General features: G+C 40.4%; 1 protein-coding gene across 1 annotated transcript in view; it reads left to right on the top strand.

Moving 5' to 3' along the window:
• Window positions 1–24,363, top strand: part of ZNF143 (zinc finger protein 143) — a 752,158-nt gene that overhangs the window by 400,672 nt on the left and 327,123 nt on the right. The window contains exon 10 of the mRNA XM_044059280.1: window positions 7,231–7,306. Coding sequence (XP_043915215.1) covers window positions 7,231–7,306 — 76 coding nt within the window. The remainder of the gene's footprint in view (window positions 1–7,230; window positions 7,307–24,363) is intronic.

Here is a 24,363-nt window from a genome sequence, read left to right as displayed (position 1 = left end):
ACTCGATCTGAGACAGTGAATATGGAGCAGGGCATTATAGGTAGAGGGAGGAGCTCGAGATTTGGATCCGAAGTCTGAAGTATGCGGCCAAGTTGAATCCGAGGATTGGATTTGTAACCCATAAGTGAGGAAGAATGAAAATGGACAACACAGATGTGTAGTTATGGTGAGTGCATAGCTTATAACTTAACTAGGTTGTCGTGTGGCATGCAACCTTTAAACCTATATTGTGGTACAGGGTTGTCAAACCTGGGTGAAATGAAGCATGCTGCAGAAGTGCTGAGCTCAGTATTAGTGTAAGATCTGTGCATAGGGGACACAGGTGTTGTCTAGCAGTGTGGCTCAGGTGTTTAAGAATATTCATTTAATAAACTCTGTCATGTAGTGTTGGGCTTGATTTCCTCAGGTTCCATGTACCTGTTTCTGTAGCCCTTATCAAGTCACCCATAAAAAGAAGCACTGGCACCTACTGGGCTTACTTGGTTAACAAATAGATAAAAAAATATGCAAGAGAATTAAAGATCTACTGAAGACTGCATTTATGAAGATCAGGCAGTATGATGAATACTCACGTTTGTAATGTATGGTATTCATGGCCCTCTGCAGTGGATCAGTGATGAGATTTCCTGTTCTGAGATGCCAGCCTCAACAAATGTTTTGCATTCTGTAACTGCCATACTTAGGAGTGTGTACACTTTTTGGTACTTTGGTTCCTTTCTACAGTTTATACAGTCTGGATCTTGATCCTAATGTCTGCCATAAGAAAGTCCCTAAGTTTGGTGCTAAACAAAAATCTTGTAGATGTTCTGGTGGTCTCCAGATCACTGGCCAAGACTCACACCAGGTTTTCTCCTCAGGCTGGGATCTGTAGACAGAATGGAAGGAGTGTGCCACAAGCACAAGTATCAAACTGGCAACCCTCAGTTGATGTCCTGAGAATCTAGAGGCATTCTCAGCAGTTAAGAAATAACAGCCAGTGCAGGGATAAGTAGGATGGTCCCTTGTTTGATTCCAGACATGAATCAGAATGGAGGGACAAGGTAAGGATGAGAAGATTAAGCATTGTCCAAAGGCCCATCTACTAAGCCAGCTGAACAAATGTAGCCTTCACCCCTTCCTGCACTTATACCTATTGTTAGCAGATGGCACTTAAGGTGGCTGAAGAGGCATCCACTTAACTTCTACCTTTTGGCATGAGTTCTGGGACATTAGTGCAGTGCCCAAATGTCATGCTGACCAACCTGTTCACTTTGAATGAGACATTAAATCCCAGAGTGGTACTCTTTGATGGAAATTAGGGTCAAGAGTTCTCTTTCCCTCACCTTTCAGTGGACTGAGATAGGTCTGCACACCACAGAGGTGGAGGATTAACAATTTTTCCAATTTATGGTGTGGCAACTTGGAGAATGGTCACCAAATACCAGTGTGTTTTGAAAGTGGTATGACACTGTCTTGTCTTAGCATTCTAAGTGGCCAGCCAGTGTATGCTCATGGAAACAAGCCCATCCACATCACTTTGAATAGACCTTGCTGGTTTGATCTTTCAGATGTCTCTACAATGTTTGCAAAGATACTGGCTATGGTAGCAGAAGCCTTGCAGGAGTAAGTAGTTCTGGTATTCCCCTTGACTGGTTGATTGGACTCTACTGTCCCTTTCAAGGGTTTTCCCAGTATCACTTATTTGGGTTCTTTCAGTGGTTAGAAGTCATGGTGATCATCATCAGGTTGGAAAAGTTGTTATGACCCCAATTCAGATGATTTTTTTCATAAGAATGGATATGGATATTCTCTAGTGTCCAGTACTGCTGCCTGCAGGGGACCCAGGAATTCATGACTATGGTGGACTGTGGTGTCCTGAAGAAGAAACCTGAACACTTTTGATCCTGTTGGACTTCATGGTGGCTACAATCTTCACCATCACGTTCAGGAGTTCTGAATGAGGGTTCTTCACAGGAAGTGAAGTACCAGTGGCTGTCAAGTCATGGCTCCCATGTGGAACCTATGATGGTTTCAGATCTCCATCACCATGCTTTAGAGTGGTAGACCATCTCTACCAGTCCTAATATGTTTATTCCTTTCATATAGCAAAACCTTGTCACTGGTTCTAATGCTGGATGCCTTGCTTGTGAACTGGAGAGCTCACCTTGATTTCTTCTTGGTGCCAGGTAAATAGCGGCCCCTGGAGAGGAGGTAGCATATTATCCGGCTTAAGCTAAGAGAAGTCCTTCTTGCCGTCCAAGGTTTGCAAAGGGAGTTGATATTGGAGCCTTGCATGCTTTGGCTAGACAATCAGGCCATGTGCAGGGAGGTGATACAGGACATCAGTTTGTTCACATTTCTGAGGAAATGAATGTGCTGGTGGACTACCTCATCTGCATTGGCAATCCTTTCTTGGAACAGAAGATGAGAGAGATCATTCTAGTCAGGATATTGTGGAAGTGGGATCACACCAAAGAGCATTCTGATAACCACTGAGAATAGTACTGTTCTATGCAAGTTCTTCTTGGTTCAGCAAGATGAGTAGTAGTTAATGGTGGATGAATTTTCCTAGTGTCAGTGAATGTCCCAGAAAAGGAGAGTCAAGAGTCCATCTCCTACTTTGTCCCAGGAAGAGAAATATTTTTCTGCCTAACATTTCTTTCCCCAGTTTATTCAGTCAGATCATGGGGACTCCTTACCCTAATCATTGGGCTCATCTCAACAAGAATTTACTTTCATTAAGATGGTAAATATATGGGTGAAATTTTAAAGCTGTCTTCTTCTAAAATGGAGTGTATTGCCAATACTCTATTAGTCTTCTAGGAAAGGCATTCTTTAGCCTGCAGTCCAAATGTCTTCTTGGTCTTTTCTCATTCCATTACCTTTCCTTATCTAGTTATTTTCTCCCAATACCTTGGCTTCTTTGCCAGTTTTCTCCAGTAAATCCCAGCCCCCCTCTTGTCTATTCTCTGTATCCCTACTTGAAGTCATCCTTATCGGCGAAATCTCCTTTCTCCATTCTTGTATTGGCTTAGCTTTTAGAATAATTTTTTGCTACTTTATGGATATAATATTTTGTATGGCTGTTATTCTCCTTAAGGATTTACATCCAAGATCCCACTATCTCCTTATTTCTTGAACTTCACCCTTGCTTCATCATCATCCCTTTTCACTTTGAATTACATCTTTCTGCTTGTGTTATGTATATGAGCCTTAACTGTATAGCTCTAAAATATCCCATTTAAATCAGGTAGTTCTGTACAACCTTGTTCTATTTGAAGGATCAGCTTATTCAATTTGACCCTTGCCCACTTCCCCTCTTAGATAAAATCATTCATCTCTTTATTAATTACTGTCCACAACTTCTCCTCTGATTAATAAAAATATCCCTGACCTGTATATAAAACTTAAGTGACTAAAAATATTTTAACTGCTTGTATATTGATTTCCATATCCATAAAAAAGAACAAGAACAGTTTCTCAGATTCTATATTATCTTTTTCCCACATATCCTTAGCTGCCATAACATAATCCTTTTTAATCCATACTTTAAATAATTAATTTTATCATGTTCCTATAAATATGAGTATTGCTGAATAAAATTAATGTGTAGTTATATAGTTTACAGCTATAGCCTTTGTTTTATCTTCATTAATTTTATATCCCGAAATGACATGAAACAGTCTCAAAATGTTCAACACTGAGATGTCTTTTTCTGATTTTATTGGGTACAAAATAATATCTGCAAATAAAGGCAAATTTTCTTGATTACCATACCAATTATATCCTTACATTTCTGAGTCTCTTATTTTCTTTGCCAGTGGCTGTAAATATAATGCAAATAACAAAGGGGAAGAGGACACCCCCTGCCTCATTCCTCTATTCTGACACAACTTATCAGAGAGGAATCCTTCCATTTTAATTTTTGCCTCCAGTCCCTCATATGTTCTCCTAATTAACCTTATTGTATCAGGGAATGCAAATGCTTCCAATGTCCTACTCATAAAATCCCAGCTTACTCTGTCAGAGGCTTTCTTTGCATCAAGACCCACCAACAACACTGGTATTTTCCTACATTCTGCTTCCATCCATTGTTCTATTAATGTTGTCATTGTTTGCTTGTCCTCCACAAAACCACATTGATCCATATCTATCAGTTTTGGCAACACCATTGCCATTCTGTTAGCTATTATAGACATAACACTCTGTAATCAAGGTTTAAAATTGAAATGGGCTTACATAAAGCTGGGTATGATTGGTCTTAGCTGTGGTGGCTATAATACCTAAAGACAGTAATCCTCCAGGATGTTGGTGCTTCCCCTCCTTTTAAAATGCTGTTAAGAAAAACCTTCCCTATTTCACTTTCTTCCCTCCAAACTTCCACCAGAATACCATTTGTTTCTGACGAGTTTACTGTAGATTGGTTATGTATCATCATTTTATCTCCTCTGTTACTATCTTAACTGTTAGTTGTTGAGCCTCATCTACCTCTGTCTAACCTTAGCATATTCAAGTCTTCCATAAATTTTTCTGTGTGTACCTTTTCTTTATTTTCCTACTTCTCTGCTTTGTACAAATTTTCATAAAATTTCCAAAATATCTCTAATGCCTATACAAGATCTCTGGTTATTTTTCTTGTTATAGACTCCCTAAGTCTGGCAACAACCCTTTCTACTTTCTGTTGCCTAAGTCATTTTGCCTAAAGATTTTGCGCTTTGGAGTTATCAAAAAACATTTGCTTAACAGCAGTCTTTCTAAACCCATGCATATTATCCTGGTACTGCCTTATTTTTTTTTGTCTTTAGCACTCTGCAATTATGCCTCCTTTTGTTCTGTGAGATTTCCCTTATTTTTCAGTACTTAAGCTTCTGTCAGCCCCTCTAAATAATTTGTATTGCTTCTTAGCCAGATTGCTTTTTCTTTTATTTCTATACTATTTTTAAACTCAACTTTGATTTTATCCTACTTGATACCTATAACTTCTGGAGTGCTTTCTACCTTCCCTAATGGCTCTGGGATAATTTCCACTACCCTTTTCTTAAATGCTTCTCTTTTTAACAGGTAGGTTTAGAAGCAACAGTGTCTCATCTTTACTTCACTACCCTGCATTACTGGAGCATGATAGTTATTGGATGTATATCAGAGTCCTCAATTAAGTGGACATGTTCCTGTAAAATATCATTTCTATCAAGTCTAGCCCAGTTATTATACCTTGGGGAATAGTATGTAAATTCTCCGAGTTCCTGCTACTGAGTGCATGTTTTTCATATCAGATGTTTTCATAAAATTCTTCAAAAGTCTGCCCTCTTATTACTTTTTTCCTTCTAGGCCCTCAAGATACAGTGGATATAAAAAGTGTACACACCCCAGTTAAAATGCCAGTTTTTATGATATAAAAAATGAGACCACAATAAATCATTTCAAAACTTTTCCCACCTTCTAATGTGACCTATAACCTGTACAATTCAATTGAAAAACAAATATGTTAGAGGAAAAACTATAAAAAATAAAAAACGTACAATAAGCTGGTTGCATAAGTGTGCACACCCTTAAACTAATACTTTGTTGAAGTACCTTTTGATTTAATTGCAGCATTCAGTCTTCTTGAGTACACATCTGCCATCAATTAAAAAGACTGATTAACCCCAAATAAAGTTCAGCTGTCCTAAATGACATTTACTCAGTTGCCTGCTACAGCATAAGCCATGGTTTGCAGAGAGCTTACAGAGCATTAAAGGGATCTCATTGCTGAAAGGTGTCAGTCAGGAGAAGGGTACAGAAACATTTCCACAGCATTGGATATACTATGGAACAAGTAGAAGACAGTCATCAAAAAGTGGAGAAAATATGGGACAATAGTGATGATGCAAAGAACTGAATGTCCCTCCAAAATTGATGAAAAGACAAGACAAAAACTGGTCAGAGAGGCTGCCAAGAGACCAACAGCAACACTGAAGGAGCTGCAGGAATTTCTAGCAAGTACTGGTTGTGTACTACATGTGACAACCATCTCCCGTATTCTTCATATGTCAGGACTATGGGATAGGGTTACAAGATGGAAGCCTTTTCTTCCGCAGAAAAACATCCATGCCCAGCTAAAATTTGCAAAACAGTACATCATCTCCCAAAAGCATGTGGGAAAATGTGTTATGGTCTGATGAGACCAAGGTTGAACATTTTGGCCACAATTCCAAAAGGTACATTTGGCGTAAAAACAACACTTAGCATCACCAAAAGAACACCATCCCCACGGTGAAGCATGGTGGTGGCAGTATCATGCTTTGAGGTTGCTTTTCTTAAGCTGGAAGTTAGGCTTTAGTCAAGGTGGAAGGAATTATGAACAGTTCCCAAATACCAGTCAGTTTTGGTCCAAAACCTTCAGGCGTCTGCTAGAAAGCTGAAGATGAAGAACCTAACCTAATTACTCTGTCACTCTTTCTGATGTAACAGATGAGACAAATGCAGGAAAGAAATTCAAACTGAAGTAAGTTCAGACAAAACAAATTTAATAATCATTAAAGTATGCTTTTTCTGTCTGTGACATGTTTAGTGTTACAGAGAAGGAAAATAAATTTTTGGAAAGAAAAAAATTGATATTTGGATGGAGTTTTCCTTTAAAAATAGGAAAATGTTCATGGCTGTAGTCCTACAGTAGTCTCATGGAAGTATTGGGGCTAGGAACAATAAGAGTGTATGAGTTTTTGATGGTAGTTAAATATTTGTGGAGTAAAGCTGCTTGCAAAAAAAAAGACACTGCAATGGATTGTAGGACAACTGGAAATCCTAGCAGCGGTCCACTATAGAGGGTGAGGTTGCCATTAATATATCAACAGACTATGAGTTCTTGCCAGCTATTTTCTTTACATCGTCATAGTACTGGAGCCAGGAACTTAGTGAAGATCAACTAACTGTTCATTGTAACTGTTATAGCCAAAATAACAATAAAAACAACTAATTTTTAATATGATATTCCATAGGAACCTTATCTCAAGCACCTGCCACAGAAATGTAAGGTTTCTATCACTGTATTTCCCATGTATGTGTGTATATATATATATATATATATATCTATATATATATATATATATATATACACACATATATGTGTATATATATATATATATATATATATATATATATATATATATATACACACCACATTTTTTCATGTGTATTAAGAATATTACTGTATAATTGTATAATGGAGGAAGTATAAATGGACATATACATGTACTGTTTGTTTTCTTTCAGGTTCATGAAAGGTCACATACTGGAGACAGGCCATATCAGTGTGACCACCCTGGGTGTGGTAAAGCATTTGCTACAGGTAATATAGTTACTTTTTTCTTTTTAACAAAAGTTCTGTTTAATTTGATTTTCAGTCTACACATACTGAAATTACACTTTCAGTGGTAGCTAGTGACTTGAGAGCAAGGGAGAGGGTTGCAGGAAACAACCGGAAAGTTAAGGCTAACTAGAATGGGTAGGGGCTATATTATGGAAGATCACTTACTCTTTAACTGTGATCAAAGAGAAACAGGGGTTAGTCACTTTCTTCACAGACTACCTCAGTATCCATTCATAATAGCTACTTTATTTTAGATATATACCTAAGCTTCCTGGTTGTGATAAAAGTAACAAAAGCCACAGTAATGAATTTCAGCCTGTTTTACTGAAACACACACTTGCCCTGCCAAATCAGAACAACAGGTTAATCCAACAGCTGGGGTCATTCAGTTTCATTTGTTAACTACCACAGTAGTCATCCATTTCATTGAAAGCATACACATGATAGTGCAAGCCAGATCAATAATTGTTTAACTTAGTTTCATCTACAGACTGCCTCCATGTTCACTGGTTGCAGTCATTTGACTATGTTCTACTCAGAAGTTGAGTTGTGATGAAATGAATGAACTAAATGCATAAATAATGGCCACTGTATAGTGTTTTGCTCATTCCTGTCAGACGTACAGCAGTGCAACCCATTGCATCCCCCCTGCATTTATTGTTAAACATACAGACACAAACACACCACTTTCAGCCACTTTAATGACAGCACATGTCAGATCTCTAATTGTGGTCAGGTAAATGAATTAATGCACAAATAATGGCCACTGTAATGCATGCCACCTTGCTGCTGTCAGATACTTACAGTACAACATCTTGCAACCTGCTCCACATAATTCTGCCAGCTTTGCACCCTCATATTTATGATTGTGATAAAATGAATGAATTGATAAGAAAATAATGGCCAGATTAATATATTTCAACTTATTGTTGTCGGATACATGCAGTGCAACCTGTTGAAACCCTCTCCCCATGCCCATGCATGTGGCCAAGAATTGCAACCACTTTAAATGTTTGATTGTGATCAGATGAATGAACAAATACATAAGTAATTGCCATAGTGATGGATTTCATTGTATGACTGTCAGACGCATAAAAGTGCAATGCAATGCCGCTCCTAGCCACTTTACTGACCCTGTACATGTTAAATGTCTGATTTTTGATTGAGTAACTGAATAAACCTATACTTAAGGACATATGCAGTGTAAACCACTGCAACCCCCACTTCAAAAACATAACACGTGTCCAATGTACATAATTAAAGGCCATTGTAACATATTTCATCTCACTACTATCATATGCATATAGTGCAGAACACTGCAACCGAGCTACATGCAGACAATTACACACACACACACACACACACACACACACACACACACACACACACACACACACACACACACACACACACACACACACACTCCAACCCATGCACAAACATGCTCATATGCATACATGTACAATACTTAATGTATTGGAAAATACATTCACATGCACACACTTTTGCATCTACAAATATCTGACTTTATAAAATAAATAACTTTTATGTGCCGGCTTACAGATAAACACACTAACCATTTACGAACCTCCAAGTTCAGAGTTAGAGTCCTGAAATGGGCAGTCTACTATTTTAAAGGGAAAAAAAGTCAGACAAGTAAAACCCATTTATTTATGCGTACCACAACCCCTTAGCACAGTACCACAAGCTGCCCCTATACATTTTGTTTTTCATTACAGGTAAAGATGGTTAATAGTGACTCTAAATTTCTCTCTCCCACTTCCAAACATACCACATACACAATATTGCTCTTCCCCCTGCATGCCTCTTTCAGCATTTCTATGTCTTCTCCCCATGGTATCCTTTTCTGCAGATATTCACACTCACCTGTTCTAATGTCTTTATACTTCTTTATATAATGATAGGCTGCTCTCCATGTAGCATAAGCCATCAAAAAGCTGTACTAAGCATGATTCAATTTTTTCCATCTGTGTTTTGACATTGCAAACTATACAACAGTTGCATGTAATATACTACTTCTCATGGATAAAACACAACTTATTTTCACATGCTTCACACTACATACTGTTCCTCACTGTTGCACAGTACTGATTTAATGTACATCATTCACCCAATTTTCAGCATTAGTAGCATACACATTCTCTCTATAAAACACGCATTACTTTGTATTAAACTGCTCTTGCTGTCTTTTATTTATTTATTTGTCTTTGTTTATCAGGAAAGTCTAACTGGGTAATATCCATTTTCAGCAGAGGCCAGGGGAGAAAAGCTCCAGTTTCTTACATTGCATTATACTAAGTTCCGGTTAAACACAGAGTAGTCACATTTCTGTTTACATTTATATACAAACAGTAGTTATACAGTCTAAGATTTTACAGAGGTGGAAGTTACTGAAGAGAAAGCTCACATACAGTTTAGTGGATTGTACAGGCAGCAGTTATGTATGCAAATTGTTTTGCCATTTCAGTCAGAGGTTGAGAGTGTTTGAGAGTATCATATGTGAATAATGCAAAGTCTTAACCTTGTGATGAGCATGTGCAGGACCAGGATTAGTTAAGATGTTTAAGCAGTGGTTTAAAACTGTTGAGTTTGTCGGAGAGTTTTATTTGTGTGGGGATACTATTCCAGAGTTTTGGGAGTAGAGCGAGTCTCTTGCAACATTATTTGACTTATTTGTAAGTAATACGAATTTGTTAATAGGGCGGAGGTCCCTTGCTGAACAGTGGGGCAGTAATAAGTTTTGCAGTGCAGGGCATTTTTCCGAATGATGAATGAGTTTGTGCACTGTAATTAATTGTGAATATGTTAGGCAGTTTTGTAATTCGAGCCAGTTTAATTGCATTAAGCTATGACAATGGTGGGTCCTGTGAGGGAGATTGGTGGCAAATTTAGCTATTTTAGCAGGAGGCAAGTTTCTTCTTTTGAGTATTGTTTTAAGTTTGTTAGCATATGTGCAGCGTATAAGAAAGTTGACAATAAAAAGGTGATGGCTAGAGTTTTTCTTGAAGTATCTGTATGGAATCCATTGATCCTATAAAGGGAGCCTAGTTTCTGGTGTGTAGATTTAATGGTGTGCAGCATATGCTGGTCATATTTGATATTATCATCTGTTATAATGCCTAGAAGTTTACTGTGAGTTATAGTTTCAATGACAGTATTATTTGCTAGCTTTATGGTAAAAGATTGCTTTTGATTTTGACAACTTTTTGAGGTAAAAAGCATTAACTTAATTTTCTTGGGGTTGAATAGGAGGTTTGATTCTTTGAGCCAGGGTTTTACAGAGGAGAAAGAGTTTTGGGTAGTGTCTTGGAGCTTATTTACTGTTGAGGCAGCACATATTAATGGTGAGTCATTTGCATACTGAACTAAACTAGCGTGGTGAGTGGAGGTGTGGAAGACATTAATGAATGTATTAAGTAGAAGAGGACCCAGGATAGAGCCCTGAGGTTCACCTGTAGTAGCTGGTTGAAAAAATGAGTAGGTCTGTTGCTATTTAAAGGCTTGTTGCCTTCCAGACAGGTAACTAAGAAACCACAACAAGGAGTATTGTGACAGTACTATTGAGGAGAGTCAAACGAGCAGCTGCTGCTGCAAGAGAGTATCAAATGCCTTTGACAGGTGTAAGAACATGGTGGATACAAGTAGACCATTGTTTCTATGGTTTATTATTTTTATTTTATTTATTTATTTATTTAAATTTGTTGACCGGGAGTGTCCGACTGGATGTAGGTCCATTTTCAGCGGAGGCCTGGCTCCACAGTTAAAATAAACAGACAGTAGTTACATTGGATTACATAGTGATTAACAATTTAACATAGCAATTACTTACAACATATTTACAGATGAAGAACATAGTACATCAGTAGACTAACAAATGTTACAGAAGTTCCTGCTGTATAATAAGTATATAATCAAGGTAGTTTGTTATACTGGTAAAGTGTAGTAGAGCAGTACTGATGCTGTGCTGAGGCCTAAAGCCATGTTGTGTTTCTGACATCAGGTTATTTGAGGTTAGGTATTGCATCAGCTGCATATAGGTGCATTTCTCTAATATTTTGGAGAGGGGGGAAGAGATTCGCTATTGGTCTGTAGTTATTAAACTCTGTAGATGTACCACCTTCGTTTTGTAAGGATCTATTTAGTCATCATTTACTGTTATGTGTACTTGCTTTCTGGAGGATGTTAAATCATCCAGAAGTTAATCTATCTTTTCTTCACACTCCTTTGTGATGTGATTTACATTGATACTAGAAGTCAAAGTAAACTTTATTGTCATTTAGGGCTACACAAGTGCAGCCTAAATGAAATTCTGAGTAGCAACTCACCAGAGAGTACATAGGAAGCAAGGATAACAAGTACAACAGTATAACATTTCAATTTAAAAATATATTCAATACAAGACCCACAGAAGGATAAATAAACCAATAATAACAGCAAAAACACACAAGCCCCCCCCCCCCCGGTCAGTCACAAGAAGAATACTGTACATAGCCACATGACAGAGTAGGATTGCACATGTTAAGATTGTCCTCCTTTGTTCATCTGCATCAGACAAACAGCAGGCAATTGCACATGAATAAGAAAATATATTGCTATATCAAAAAAAAAAAAAAGATATTACACACTTTTCAGCTGAGCTATGTAATTGTGAATGATTACTGACTAGATAGTTGGTATAGTCGGTGGCTGGTATCAGAGTTTGTAAGTCTCAACACTGGTGGGCAGAAGCTGTTTAAGAATCTGGTGGTCCTGCAGCAGATAAACCAGCCATGTGTAGGGTGAGAGGCATCACAAATTATTTTGGATGCACCTTTGCTTCTTGCAGCGAAGAGATCCTGGATTGATGGTAAGTTGGTGTCCATGATTTTTTCAGCAACTCGCACCACTCTCTGTAATTTCTTTCTTTCTGCTGTTGTACTTTTCCCAAACTAAACTGTGAAGCTACTAGTGAGAATGCTCTCAACTGCTCCTGTGTAGAGTGCAGTGAGAATAGTTTGGAGCTTTGCTCTTTTGAGCCTTCTGAGAAAGTGGAGACATTGGTGTGCTTTTCCGACAAACTGTACAGTGTTCACAGCCCAAGAGAGATCCTCCAAAATGTGCACCCCTAAAAACTTTGTAGATTTGACCCTTTCCACCTCTTCACCATTTATCATGAGTGGTGAGTGTGGTGTTGACCTTTTCCTGAAGTCTATAATGATTTATTTTGTTTTATTGACATTCAGGTCAAGGTTGTTCTTAGCACACCAGTCAGTCAGTGAGTAGACCTAGTCTCTGTAAGCTCTTTCATCCTCTTCTTTAATGAGGCCCACAACCCTCGTATCATCTGCAAACTTAATGATGTAATTGGTGTTGTACTTTCCAGAACAGTCATGGGTGAGGATGGTGAACAACAGAGGGCTTAGCACACAACTCTGTGGAACACCAGTGTTGTATTTTGCATCCTGAGGTGGTAGTGTCCCGCATATGTTTTCTGCGGTCTGTTCGTCAAGAAGTTGAGGATCCAGTTGCATCTGAGCTTACTAACTCCAATATGTACAAGCTTGTCAATAAGCTGCATTGGAACCACTGTGTTGAATGCTGAGCTGGTCAATAAACAACAGCCTGACGTAGTTCATAGCTCATAGGTTAGTACTAGGCTAACTGCCCTTTTGGGCCATTTTTGAAGCCCCCAGGTACAATCAAACCCTGCACCTTGTGTCTTTTTTAAGGTAAATATCTTAACCATTATGTCATCCTCCCACCCAGGCTTGTTTCTTCCCTCCAGATGATCGAGTGAGAGGTGGAGTGCCATTGAAATAGCATCCGCAGTGGATCTGTTAGCCCGATAAGCGAACTGTAGAGGGTCGAGGAGGATGAAAGGTTTGCCGACAGATGCCTTTTAACTAGCCTCTCAAAGCATTTCATGACATTTGAAGTTCCAATATTAATTCCTTTGGGATCCTGCTTATAATGCCCCTTTCTTCACTGCAGACACAGACTCTGTGATTATTGTCTGTATTCTGGAATGTAGTTAGCATTTTAACCATCCTTTTATGTGGGACTGTATCATACACCTTGTTAAATTATAGGCAGATACAGTACTACCTCGAACAGTCTTTCAACCTGGTGGACAGTCCTATCAAAAGAAACCATACAAAATATAAAGGGCAAAGCTGTAATAAGACTCTTAACAGTAACAGAAGCAACTAGTTTAATTTCAGCCACACTCGCAGACCCATCCTGGTTTACTACTTAGACTAATGGTTGCAAACTGTTTATCTTCACTGAATAATGAGAGGGACATATCAGGATGAATATATCGGGGCTTGTAAAATATTCTTGTGTTAAGACTTCTTCATGGGATACAACTGTTTTACTACACAAGGCTATTACTAGCAGGCTTATTTCAAGTAATTTTTGCAATGAAACAATTGTTGAATGTTGTATTGTATAGAAACCCTGGTATAAATGTTATTTATTTACCTATTTTTGCTGCTCTTTGTCTTTGCTGTCTGATCATTATCTCCTTCCTCAGACGTTTGTCCCATTTGTTCCCCATCAGTGTGGCAAGGAACAACTTGGGGGGGGGGGGGCAACGTTTTTTTGCTTACTTTCCCAGCTCTAACCACTATCTCCCTCTGGGATGATGGGGAATTGGTATGCAGTGAGCTATCTGATGAGGCAATTTCCTCGCTTCTGCAAGAATCACTCTACAAACAGCCCTGCTCTTCTTTGCATGGCATGAGCAGTGGTATCCCTGGTCTCCACCAGCAGCAGCTTAAAGGGAGAAAATAACCTAGACCTTGTTACGAGTAATACCAATAACATAATAAAGGATATAAAGCCTATGGAACCTTTTGGCTATTCTGACCAACTTCCTATATGATTTCTAATCCCATCTGTTAATATGGTTTGATCTCAAATAATCATTTATAACTTACATTTCTCCAGAATTACAACTAATCTGTTAAATAGAGACTGTCTGAGTATAATTTCTTTCTTGCCATCTGATATACACTGTAATACTGTAAAAGAACAGTGTTTAAACCTGTTAAGCTGTAAAATTATACCCAACAGGATTGATCATTCAATTTGTTGATTTAATCAATGAAGGAACACATCTTCAAAGAAGTTAATGAGGGGAGAAAAATGCATACACAGAATTTTCAAATGTGTTCTATCTATCCTAAATACAATTAGAATACCACATGCAAAGAACTTATAGTGGACACTTGTTTGACTCCAGGACTAAATTTGAACATTAGATGTCAATTAAACCTGCCATCAAGATTTTTTTTTTCAGTACGTTAACTGTCAGCTTAAAATTGTTGGTTCCGTTGATCCTGTAAAATTTCCTAGTGATTTGACTGAAAAGTTATTTGTGATAGTAATTACACTGAATACTAATTTTTCACAGCATCGTCTTAAAAATGGAGCTGCTGTTTTGCTGTCTCCTGATTTGTCAGCACACAATGTATGTGCACATGGTGCAGAAATCACTGTACAGGGTAAAATGAATGTGTAGCGTGGATCCAGATCTGATACCTGACAAAGTAGTACACATGTAGGAAGATGTATTGCTAGCATCTCTTCACAGACTGCTCATTTCCTTGTTACATAAAGGTACAGTCTCAGAGCAGTGTAAGCTATACTGTGTTATCCAAAGCTTAAAGGAGCTCATCAGAGCAGGTGCAGAATTACAGACTTATACCACTAACTACCGTAATTTCAAATGTTTCAAAAGATGCCTTGTAATACTTCTGCAGGAGTCTAATTTTGCATCTGACTTGGCATGACTTTCTGTACAAGAGATTATGTGCCTCTTAGTCATGCCGTAGATATAGGCATGTCTGTTATTTTCATACACCTGGACTTATTCAGTCTCGCATAGTGGAATTGTTGGTGGCCTGATTCACTGCAAGATGGATTGCAGTGTAGTTAGTAGTAAGAAAACAAAAAGTCATATTACTTAGTCATATGTGTAGAAGGGCTAATTAGTCTAATGTTTTTTCCTCAGGGCTTAATATTGGCACCAGTGCTGTTTAACTTCTTGATCCAATGTTGTCAGTTTTCGTCTGATTCAACATATGGGATTTAGGATCCATACAGATCTGACCTCTGCAAAGAATTTGAAGCTCCCATGGTTCCGAGGCTCTGACTCCTCCTCATCCTATAATTCCCTGAACTCCATTCTAATACCTTGGATCTAGTTTGCCGCCTGAGGACTTTAGCTGTGTTTTGAGGGCTCGCAAATCCTTTTAAAGAAATTTGTTATAGTTTTTGCATTTAATAACTTAGTATAGCTTAATTACTTTATTCCAATACTTTTTCTCCTCAAATGAGAGAATATTTCTCTCCACTGTGTTGACATTTAAATGACAGTTTTTTCTTCCTGTGTGCTAAGTAGAATTTTTTTAGTATAGGTAGTTAATATTACTAGTTGATATTAGAAATTTCTTAGATAATTTAATAATAGTGTTTTTTCTATATATTTACGTTTAGTAGTTTAATAAAGATATGTTAGCTGTGTTTTGTAGTTTGAATACTATTTGGTTCATAATGGCTGAGTTGCAGGCTTTCAAAAAATGTTCTGAGTACGGACACAAGCTTCCCCCTTCAAGATCCTCACACTTTATATGTGTATTGCCTGCCCATTTGGATCCAGACTGCCAGTCTTGTGCTTCTTGTAGTGCTAGGGCACTTCAAGTTCAATCTGATAAGTTGGTGGTGAGAAGTCTCATCCCACCACAGACTGCGTCTGAATTGGCTGGACCTTCCTCTTCTGCTTCCCTGACAAAAGGGCTAGGTCTTCTGAAAAGGCTCTACAAAAGATCAAAGACAAAGAAAGGGGAAAAGATAATGAGAAAAGCAAACAAAAAAAAAAAAAGGACAAGTCTCCTACCAGTAAATGCTTCTCAGATCTGACAGTACTGGTAAGACCTCTGCCTAAAATTGCCCAGAGGTTGGAGTAAAACACCGGTCCCATTCATCCTCTCCTCGGCTTTGGTTTTTACTGGAACTGGTGAGCCCAAGTTTGCATTCTTCGATCCTGCAAGAAAGGAGATATTCCAGGCCTTTGTCCATGGCCTGTTCTACTTGATCATCTCAGCGCTTAGCAAAGTATGATGTTGACAGGATGATAAGGTTCTTGAGAATACAAATCGAACATGGGTCTTGTCGGTACCATCCCCTGGCAATGTACTGACCATTAGCCAGTCTATCCCTGCACTGGTTTTGCCTGTTGTGGTCCATCCTTTGGCTCCGACAGCTTTGGCTCTGACTAATACTGAAGCATTCAAATTGGTGTAGATAGAGAAGTTGTCTGTGTCGAAGTAGATTGAACTATCCCACTCAACACAGATACCTTTGAATTGAGAAGGGAGTTGGATCGACCCTGAGACTCTGAGTTGTCTCTTCCCCTCAGCGCTTCAGCACTAGACAGCTTGAGTCTGAGTACAGCTTCAGGGCTGGGACTTGTTGGGGTCAAGGGTTCTGTATCCTCTTCGGGTCCTGGGAGATTTTTGGCTCTAGCAGCAACTTTGGCTTTTGAGGTTTTTAAAAGGGATTTGGGCTTACCCAAAGAGAAGATGCTTTCTCATAATTCACTTCCACCCAAGTCCCAACTAGACCCTGCAGTGTCATCTTCTTGTCATCTTGCCAGACGGACAGTCAGGACCTCAAGCTTCTGAAACCACTTACTATGTCCGCTCCCATTTTGATTCTGAACCATCTGTCCTCCCAACGATATCAGTTCACAAGAAACAGACGTGCAAGCAAAAGCACATAAACTTCTTTTCAGAGTATTTTATGGGAGATACAGACTTGGGTGAGTGTTCACCCAGGTCCCCCTCTGAAGATGCCACCTTTGGTAATATCCTTGAACTCATGCAATAGAGATGGTGATGGTACACCAAAGATCCCTCACTGGGCGGATCTGTATTTTTGGAAACCTTCAGTTCTGGCTCAGCATGAACCTGGGTAGTGCCACCTGTTGACCCACTTATTGACCTCATGGCGCAATGGGCATAGAAAGACCCAGATGTGGTTGACCAATATCTGGCTAGGATTATAGAAGCTTAGAGCAGGAAACATTGGAGCAAAGGTCCACCAGTAGATGTCATAGCTTTAGCAATGGCCATCAAAAAGGAATTATCTGAACAGAGTTCCTTTGTTCATCCCCCTAACAGGGAGTCTATGGCCTCAAAGAGGTTTGGGAAATGGACCTACTCATGAGTGACCTTTTCACTCAGGCCACTGAATTATTTAGCTCATGTCATCAGATTTCAGAGAGACTTGATTAAGGAAATTTCCAAGTGTCTTTCTGGAGTTTTGCCTGCAGATGTCCAAAAGACTGTGGAGTCCCAACTTTCAACTTTGCAGTCAACTTCTGTCATAGCCATGCACCTCCTTTCTAATGCAATCAATGGCTTAGCTAGAGTGGCAGGCACAGGGTTTACTGTAAGATGGCATGCCTGAATGCTTTGTGATTTCATGGAAGGCTTTAAGATGTTCTTTATCAATGCCCCATATGATGTCTACACTTTTTGGTCCGAAAGTTAGACACATTACCAGAACCCAGCAGAATGGTAAGACTCTCTGTGCAGTGGGCATCTGATTTTCTACCCCCCCCCCCCAAAGATATTACTCCAGGAATTAGAGGGCTGGGAAAAAGATGTAGTTTCATAAGTCGCAGAGGTCTTACCAGGATTCTCATGGTGAATGACATCCACGTTGCTGAGGTGGAGGAAATTCCAATGGACATTACCGTGAAGGCAGAGGCAGACTGCATAACCAGGGCTTCCATGGTCCCTTTACTGAGAGGCCCTATCAGCATCCCTGAAGGGTTGCCTGACTGCTGCACTGTGGAGACAGTTTTCTCTGCACGCTCCAGCCTGGCAAAACATAAAAGATGTGTCTGCTAAAGATAATTTGCTGAGACTATTCTATTCCTTTTTCTCTTCCACCCATAAAAAAAGAATTTGGTTTCTAACATTCTACGCAGTCAGTGGGAGCCAGCAGCAACAGAAATTTTCAAGCTGCTAGGAAAAGTCATCCAACCAGTCTCCCCCCAGGCGAGTTAGGATCCGTAGTAGTGCCAAAGAAAATGAGGGACCTTGTACCAGTCTTGGATGTCAGTCATCTCAACTAGTTCATAAAGCAGACAAAATTCCAGATGGTTACAATTCAGTCCATATTCCTTATTCTAAGGAGGGATGATTGGATGTACTAGATAGATTTGCAGGATGCTTACTATCATCTGAAACAATAAATTTCCCCCAAGTGTTAATTACTTGCAACCCAACTGATAGAATTTATTGGATGCCACCTCAACACAACTCTGCAGATTTTCAGTCTCCCCCACCACAGAGTCTTATCTTTGCTCCTAACAGCCATTTAGCTGATACATCATCCCTCTTCTCCAGCGCAATTAGTCCTGCATCTATTAGGTCTCATGGCTTCCTCAATTCTAATGATTCTGATGGCTCATTATTACGTGGGAATACTTCAGTGGACACTAGCAGTCCAGTGGTCTCAGAACGTTCACCCATTACATGTAAAGATCTAATTTACAAGGGTTTGCAGGCAATGCATCTCTTGATGGTTAACCTTCCCTCCAGTAACAGAGGGATGACCCTTTCACACAGATCTGCAGGTACAGGTCTTCACCAATAGCAGTGACCACAGGCACCTCCATTCAAGAGTGGGAGGGGCATTTCGAAGGGAGAATAATCCAAGGCACATAGTCAGATTTAGAGGCCAATCTTCACATCAGTGTCTTGAAGATGAGGGCTATCCCCATAGCATTGCAGCACTTCAGAATGTTCTCCCCAGGGGTGTGATTTCCATTCAGACGGGCAACATTACCCCTTGTGTTGAGAGGCTATGAGGGTTTGGCAGTGGGTGATGTCTTCACACCGTTTTCTAATATGCTCTCTCTTGAGGAGTCTGTATTCCTTGAGGCTTTTGGAGCTGGTTCATCTATCTCTTGGGTGGTTATGCCCACTGACCACCTCATAGATCTGGTGGTGCAACAGATGTGAGAGGATCCTAATGTGGTGGAGCCTATCCAAAAGGAAGTAGATAAGATTTTAGTCACACTAAAGACAGGAAGCATTGGAGCAAGAGTCCACCAGTAGATATCATGGTTTTAGTGGCAGCCACAAAGAATGAACTCCTGGAAGAAAGTATGCCTTCTGTTCATCTCCCTAATAGGGAGTAAAGGGTGTTGAACAGGTTTGGGGAATGGACATATACATCGGAGACTTTTGCACTTAGAATGCTGAACTATCTTGCCCATATGACACATTTTCAGAGGGACTTGACCAAGGACCTTACCAAATCCCTCTTGGGTAACTTACCGACAGATGTCCAGAAAACAGTGAACTACCAATTGTATATCCTGCAGTCAATGTCCAGTGTGTTCATGCATCTACTTTCTAATGCAGCTGATGGTACAGTTAGAATGGCAGGCACCAGCATAACCATCTGTCTGCACGCCTGGATGTGACTATGTGACTTTGTGTAAGGCTTTAAGATATCATTCATTAACTCCCCCTTTGATGTTTCAATGCTCTTTAGACCAAAGGTTAAGGAGCCACTTACCAGGAATGAAAAAGGTGGAAAGAGCTTGTCTGCCATAGAAATCTGCTTTTCACCCCCTCAGAAGATCTTTGCTTGGAACTGGGGTGGGGGGTTCAGAAAGTCTCAGGGTTTTCACCAGGATACTCCTGTGGATAAATCTTCCCTGAGTGAGGGGTGGGGCAGTTTCTACAGACGTCACCCTAGAGGCAGAGGCGGACTACAGAATCAGGGATTTTCATGGCCCTTTCACTGAGAAATCCTGTCAGCGCTCCTGAAGGATTGCCTGACTGACACAGTCTGGAGGTATTTGGGAGTAGCTTATCCCTGCACTCTCACTCCTGGCAGTCCATCACACAAAATACATATGTGCTGATGATAGTCACCAGAGTTTGTACTGTTCCCCTTCTTTTCCCCTCTGCAGAAATTGAGGAGGATTCCTGATGTTTTGGAGAATGCAACAACCAAAGTAAAAAAAAATGTTGCTAGAAAAAAAAAGAGTCATCCAGCAGGACCAGTTAGGATCCTGAGTCTATTCCAGGTTCTTTTTAGTTCTGAAGAAAACAGGAGACCTCAAGCTAATTTTGGACCCAAGTCACCTCAGTCAGTTTGTAAAACAGACAATGTTCCGGATGGTCAAGCTTCAGTCCTTTCTGCCTGTTCTGAGAAAGGGTTAACTGGATATAGGTTCATAGGTTCATAGGTAAGTACTAGGCTATCTGCCCATGAGCATTTATAAGCCTAGCCACAGAGTGATGGCTTTCGCCTCCCCATTAGATTAGTAACCTGGGCCTCTGTCAATAGGGCTCCTGAAGTGATCCCAGGGTAGAACTTACGATTACCCATCCACTCATCAAGATTTCTCTTGAAGAGGGTCAGAGAGGAGCTCTGTCGAATATGGATTGGGATTCTACTCCAGAGTGAGGGGAGTCGCTGGGACAGGAATCTATCCCTCCAGCATGTCCTCTTTATTGTTGTACATAGGTTCAAGTCGCTAGAACGAGTGATCTCATTTTTTTTGAGGTGAAGCATGTCCATTAGTTCAGGGTCTGACATGGGCCTATAGGTCAGGCAGAGGTCACCTCTGAGCAGACGGTAAGCGACTGAGAAGAGCTGGAGCTTTTTTAGTCGTTTTTCATAGGGTAATTGTTTAAGGCCCTTAATCCTCTTAGTGAGGTACTTCTGCGGTCTTTCTAGTTGTTGCAGGTGTCTAGTGAGGTACATCCCAAATGGGGCATTGTACTCTATTATGGGCCTAATGAGTGAGGAGTAAAGGGGCACAATCACATCCTTGGATCTGGATGAGAAACCCTTTGTGATCAGGTGTGCCACATAGAAGGATTTTCTGACAGTTTTGGCTATGTGGTTATCAAAGGAGAGCATGCTATCTACTTGGGTACCCAGGTCCCTAATTACTTCTTCTGTTGATCTCCAGGATGCCAACTATTCTATAAAAAAATAGAGGCAATCCAGGCGATTTCTCCATTTCCGTCTGGGAGTCAGTCACTTTAAGTTAGATACTGCCCTTTGGTCGCACCATAGCCAGTGTATCTCATAATGCTAGGTTTCTGGTATTCCCATATGTTGATGATTGGGCCCTCACTACTCCAGCCAGGGATCTTCTGGTCGAACATTGGGACTTTTTACTCCAACTTGTCCAGGCATTGGGAATTGGAGTCAATTAAGCAAAAAGCATTTGGTACCTACACAACAGATAGAGTTCACTGGATGCCACCTCAATGCAGTCAGGCAACTAGTCAGACTTCCAGAGTCCAGTTGATCATATCTGCGTCAGGTAGCTGCTCAAGTTCATAGCTTCATAGGTAGGTACTAGGCTATTGGCCCTAGGGCCTGTATAAGCCTAGCCAAATGGTATCCTGGTTTTTGCCAACCAAGAAAATTATTTTCCTGTGCCCCTGTCAAGCAGAGCCACAGAAGTGATCCCGGGGTGAATTTCCTATCTCCCATCCAATCATCAAGATTTTTCTTGAAGAATGCTAATGAGGAGCTTTGTTTGATATAGATAGGTAGTTTATTCCAGAGTATGGGAAGTCTCTGGGACAGGAATCTATCCCTCCAGCATGTTCTGTTTATTGTGGTGACAAGGTTTAGGTCCCTAGAGTGTGTAGCAGGATTGGGATTTCTTTACGCGGAGCATGTCCAACAGCTCTGGGTTTGACATAGCTTTGTATGTTAGGCAAAGATCGCCGCTGAGTAGGCGATATGCAAAAGAGTAAAGCTGGAGTTTTCTGAGACATTCTGAGTAGGGCATCTGTTTGAGGGTGGTAACCCTCTGTGAGGTATTTCTGTGGCCTTTCCAGTTGTTGTAGATGTCTTATGAGGTACATACCAAAAGGGGCATTGTACTCTGTAACGGGTCTAATGAGTGATGAGTAGAGGGGAACAATGACCTCTTTTTTCTTGGATGAGAAACTTTTTGTGATGAGGTGTACCACATAGAAGGCTTTCCTGACTACTGTGGCGATGTGATTATCAAAGGAGAGACTACGGTCCACCTGTGTCCCAAGGTCTCTTATCACACTTTCGGTGTTAAGTAGACTACGGCCTATGTGGTAGTTCATGGGTACAGAGTTTTTACCAAAAGGGATGACAATGCACTTTTTGGCATTGAGCTTGAGGCCATGGCTTTGACACCAGGCATCTGTTTCAGTGAGGCCCTTTTGTAGGATGTCCACATCGTTAGGAGTTTTGATTATGGCTCCTAGTTTGCAGTCATCTGCGAACTTTGTTAGTCAAAGGCCTTCTGTGTTAGCCTGTACTTCAGAGAACTAGATACCAAACAGGAAAGGACCTAGGACTGAACCCTGTGGTACTCCCTTTGTCACTGGTCTGAAGTTGGATTAAGAGTCTGCTACTTTCACAGTGTGGGTTCTGTCAGTGAGCCAGTTGGCAACCCATCTTGTGACATAGGAATTTATACCTAGTTTAGTGAGTTTGTCTATAATTCCAGAGTGGGGGATGGTGTTGAAAGCCTTGGTGAGATCTAGATAGGCTGTGTGAACCACCTTACCCTCATCTACAGCTTTGGTGACCTCTTCAAAGAAGTCTATCAGGTTTAGGAGACATGATCTGCCTTTTACAAACCCGAACTAGGTAGGATCCAGAGTTTAGAGATTACCAATGTCATTGTTTATAAGTTCCATGATGATACGCTCCATAGCCTTGCAGATCAGGCTCGTCAGGCTAATGGGGCAGTAGTTCCCGGGGTCCATGGTGGCTCCCCCTTTGTGGAGTGGGATAACCGTTGCTGTGCGCCATTCAGTGGGCACAAAGCCTGAGGTGAGGCTATGATTGAACATAGAACTTAGGTGGGGTGCCAGTTCCTTCTGTAGTTCATGTAGAACGCAGCCTGGGATGTTGTTAGGTCCCATGGATGCTGTGTTCTTGGCTTTGGGGAGTGTGTTTTTTATCTGTGCAGCTGTGATTACAGGTACTTTGCATTCTTCTGGTATAGAGATGGGGATGAGAGAGGGCTAAAGTTAGCACTGAACCTATCTGCCAGGATGTTGGCAATATCAGTTGGTTCTGTATATTTAGTGCCATTGTGCTGTAACTCAGAGCAGATCTGAGTGTTGCCATTGAGATTCTTGACATAGCTATAGAATGCTGTGTGTTGTCTTTAGAATCAGTAGCAATTTTGTTTTCGTAACTAGCTTTGGAGGATTTTATGAGGGATCTCAGCTTCTTACTGAGGCTGACCACAGAGTTCCTCCAATCATGGGATTCTTCTCTTTTTTGCAGCTTGCTACAGACCCCCCACCATGCCCCAGGATTCACACTTCTCATTTCTTGATACACTGGAAAGTATTAGGGTACTACCCAACACCCTAATAATGGGCAATTTCAACTGCCCCACCATTAACTGGGAAAACTACTCATGTACCAACTCTTTTGCTCAATGTTTTCTAGAATTCATAAATTCCAACGCCTTGGATCAACTTATTCGCACCCCCACCAGGGGCAGCAATATCCTAGACCTGGTCATTACCAACATGGGAAACCGGTGTTCCACACCAGAGGTCAATTCCTCGTTGGTCAGATCCGACCACAAGCTAGTCAGCCTAGACATCCACATCACACTCCCAGCCCCAATTAGGGAAACCATCATAAAAAACTTCTCCAAAGCCAACTTCACACTTAAGACAGAAGTGGCAAACTTCATGACACCCATGCAGATGGACAATAGAGGTATGACTGCCGAATCCTACACAAACACACTTTATAAGCACTTACACGAGTGCATGGATCATGCTATCCCTAATAGAACCAAGATGTTATCCTCCAAAAAAAAGGAAGCCAATCTGGTGGTCCTCTGCCATAAACAAACTCTACAACAGAAGAAAGAAACTGTTGCAAAAAAGAGTAAAATCCCATGACTTGGAGGAACTCCCTGGTCAACCTCAGTAAGAAGCTGAGATCCCTCATAAAATCCTCCA

Source organism: Protopterus annectens, chromosome 17.part0 (assembly GCF_019279795.1).
Source record: "Protopterus annectens isolate FY-2018-M chromosome 17.part0, PAN1.0, whole genome shotgun sequence".
Classification (NCBI taxonomy): domain Eukaryota; kingdom Metazoa; phylum Chordata; order Ceratodontiformes; family Protopteridae; genus Protopterus; species Protopterus annectens.
Note: the sequence above shows the minus strand (reverse complement) of the source record. Positions and strands in the feature narration are given on the sequence as shown.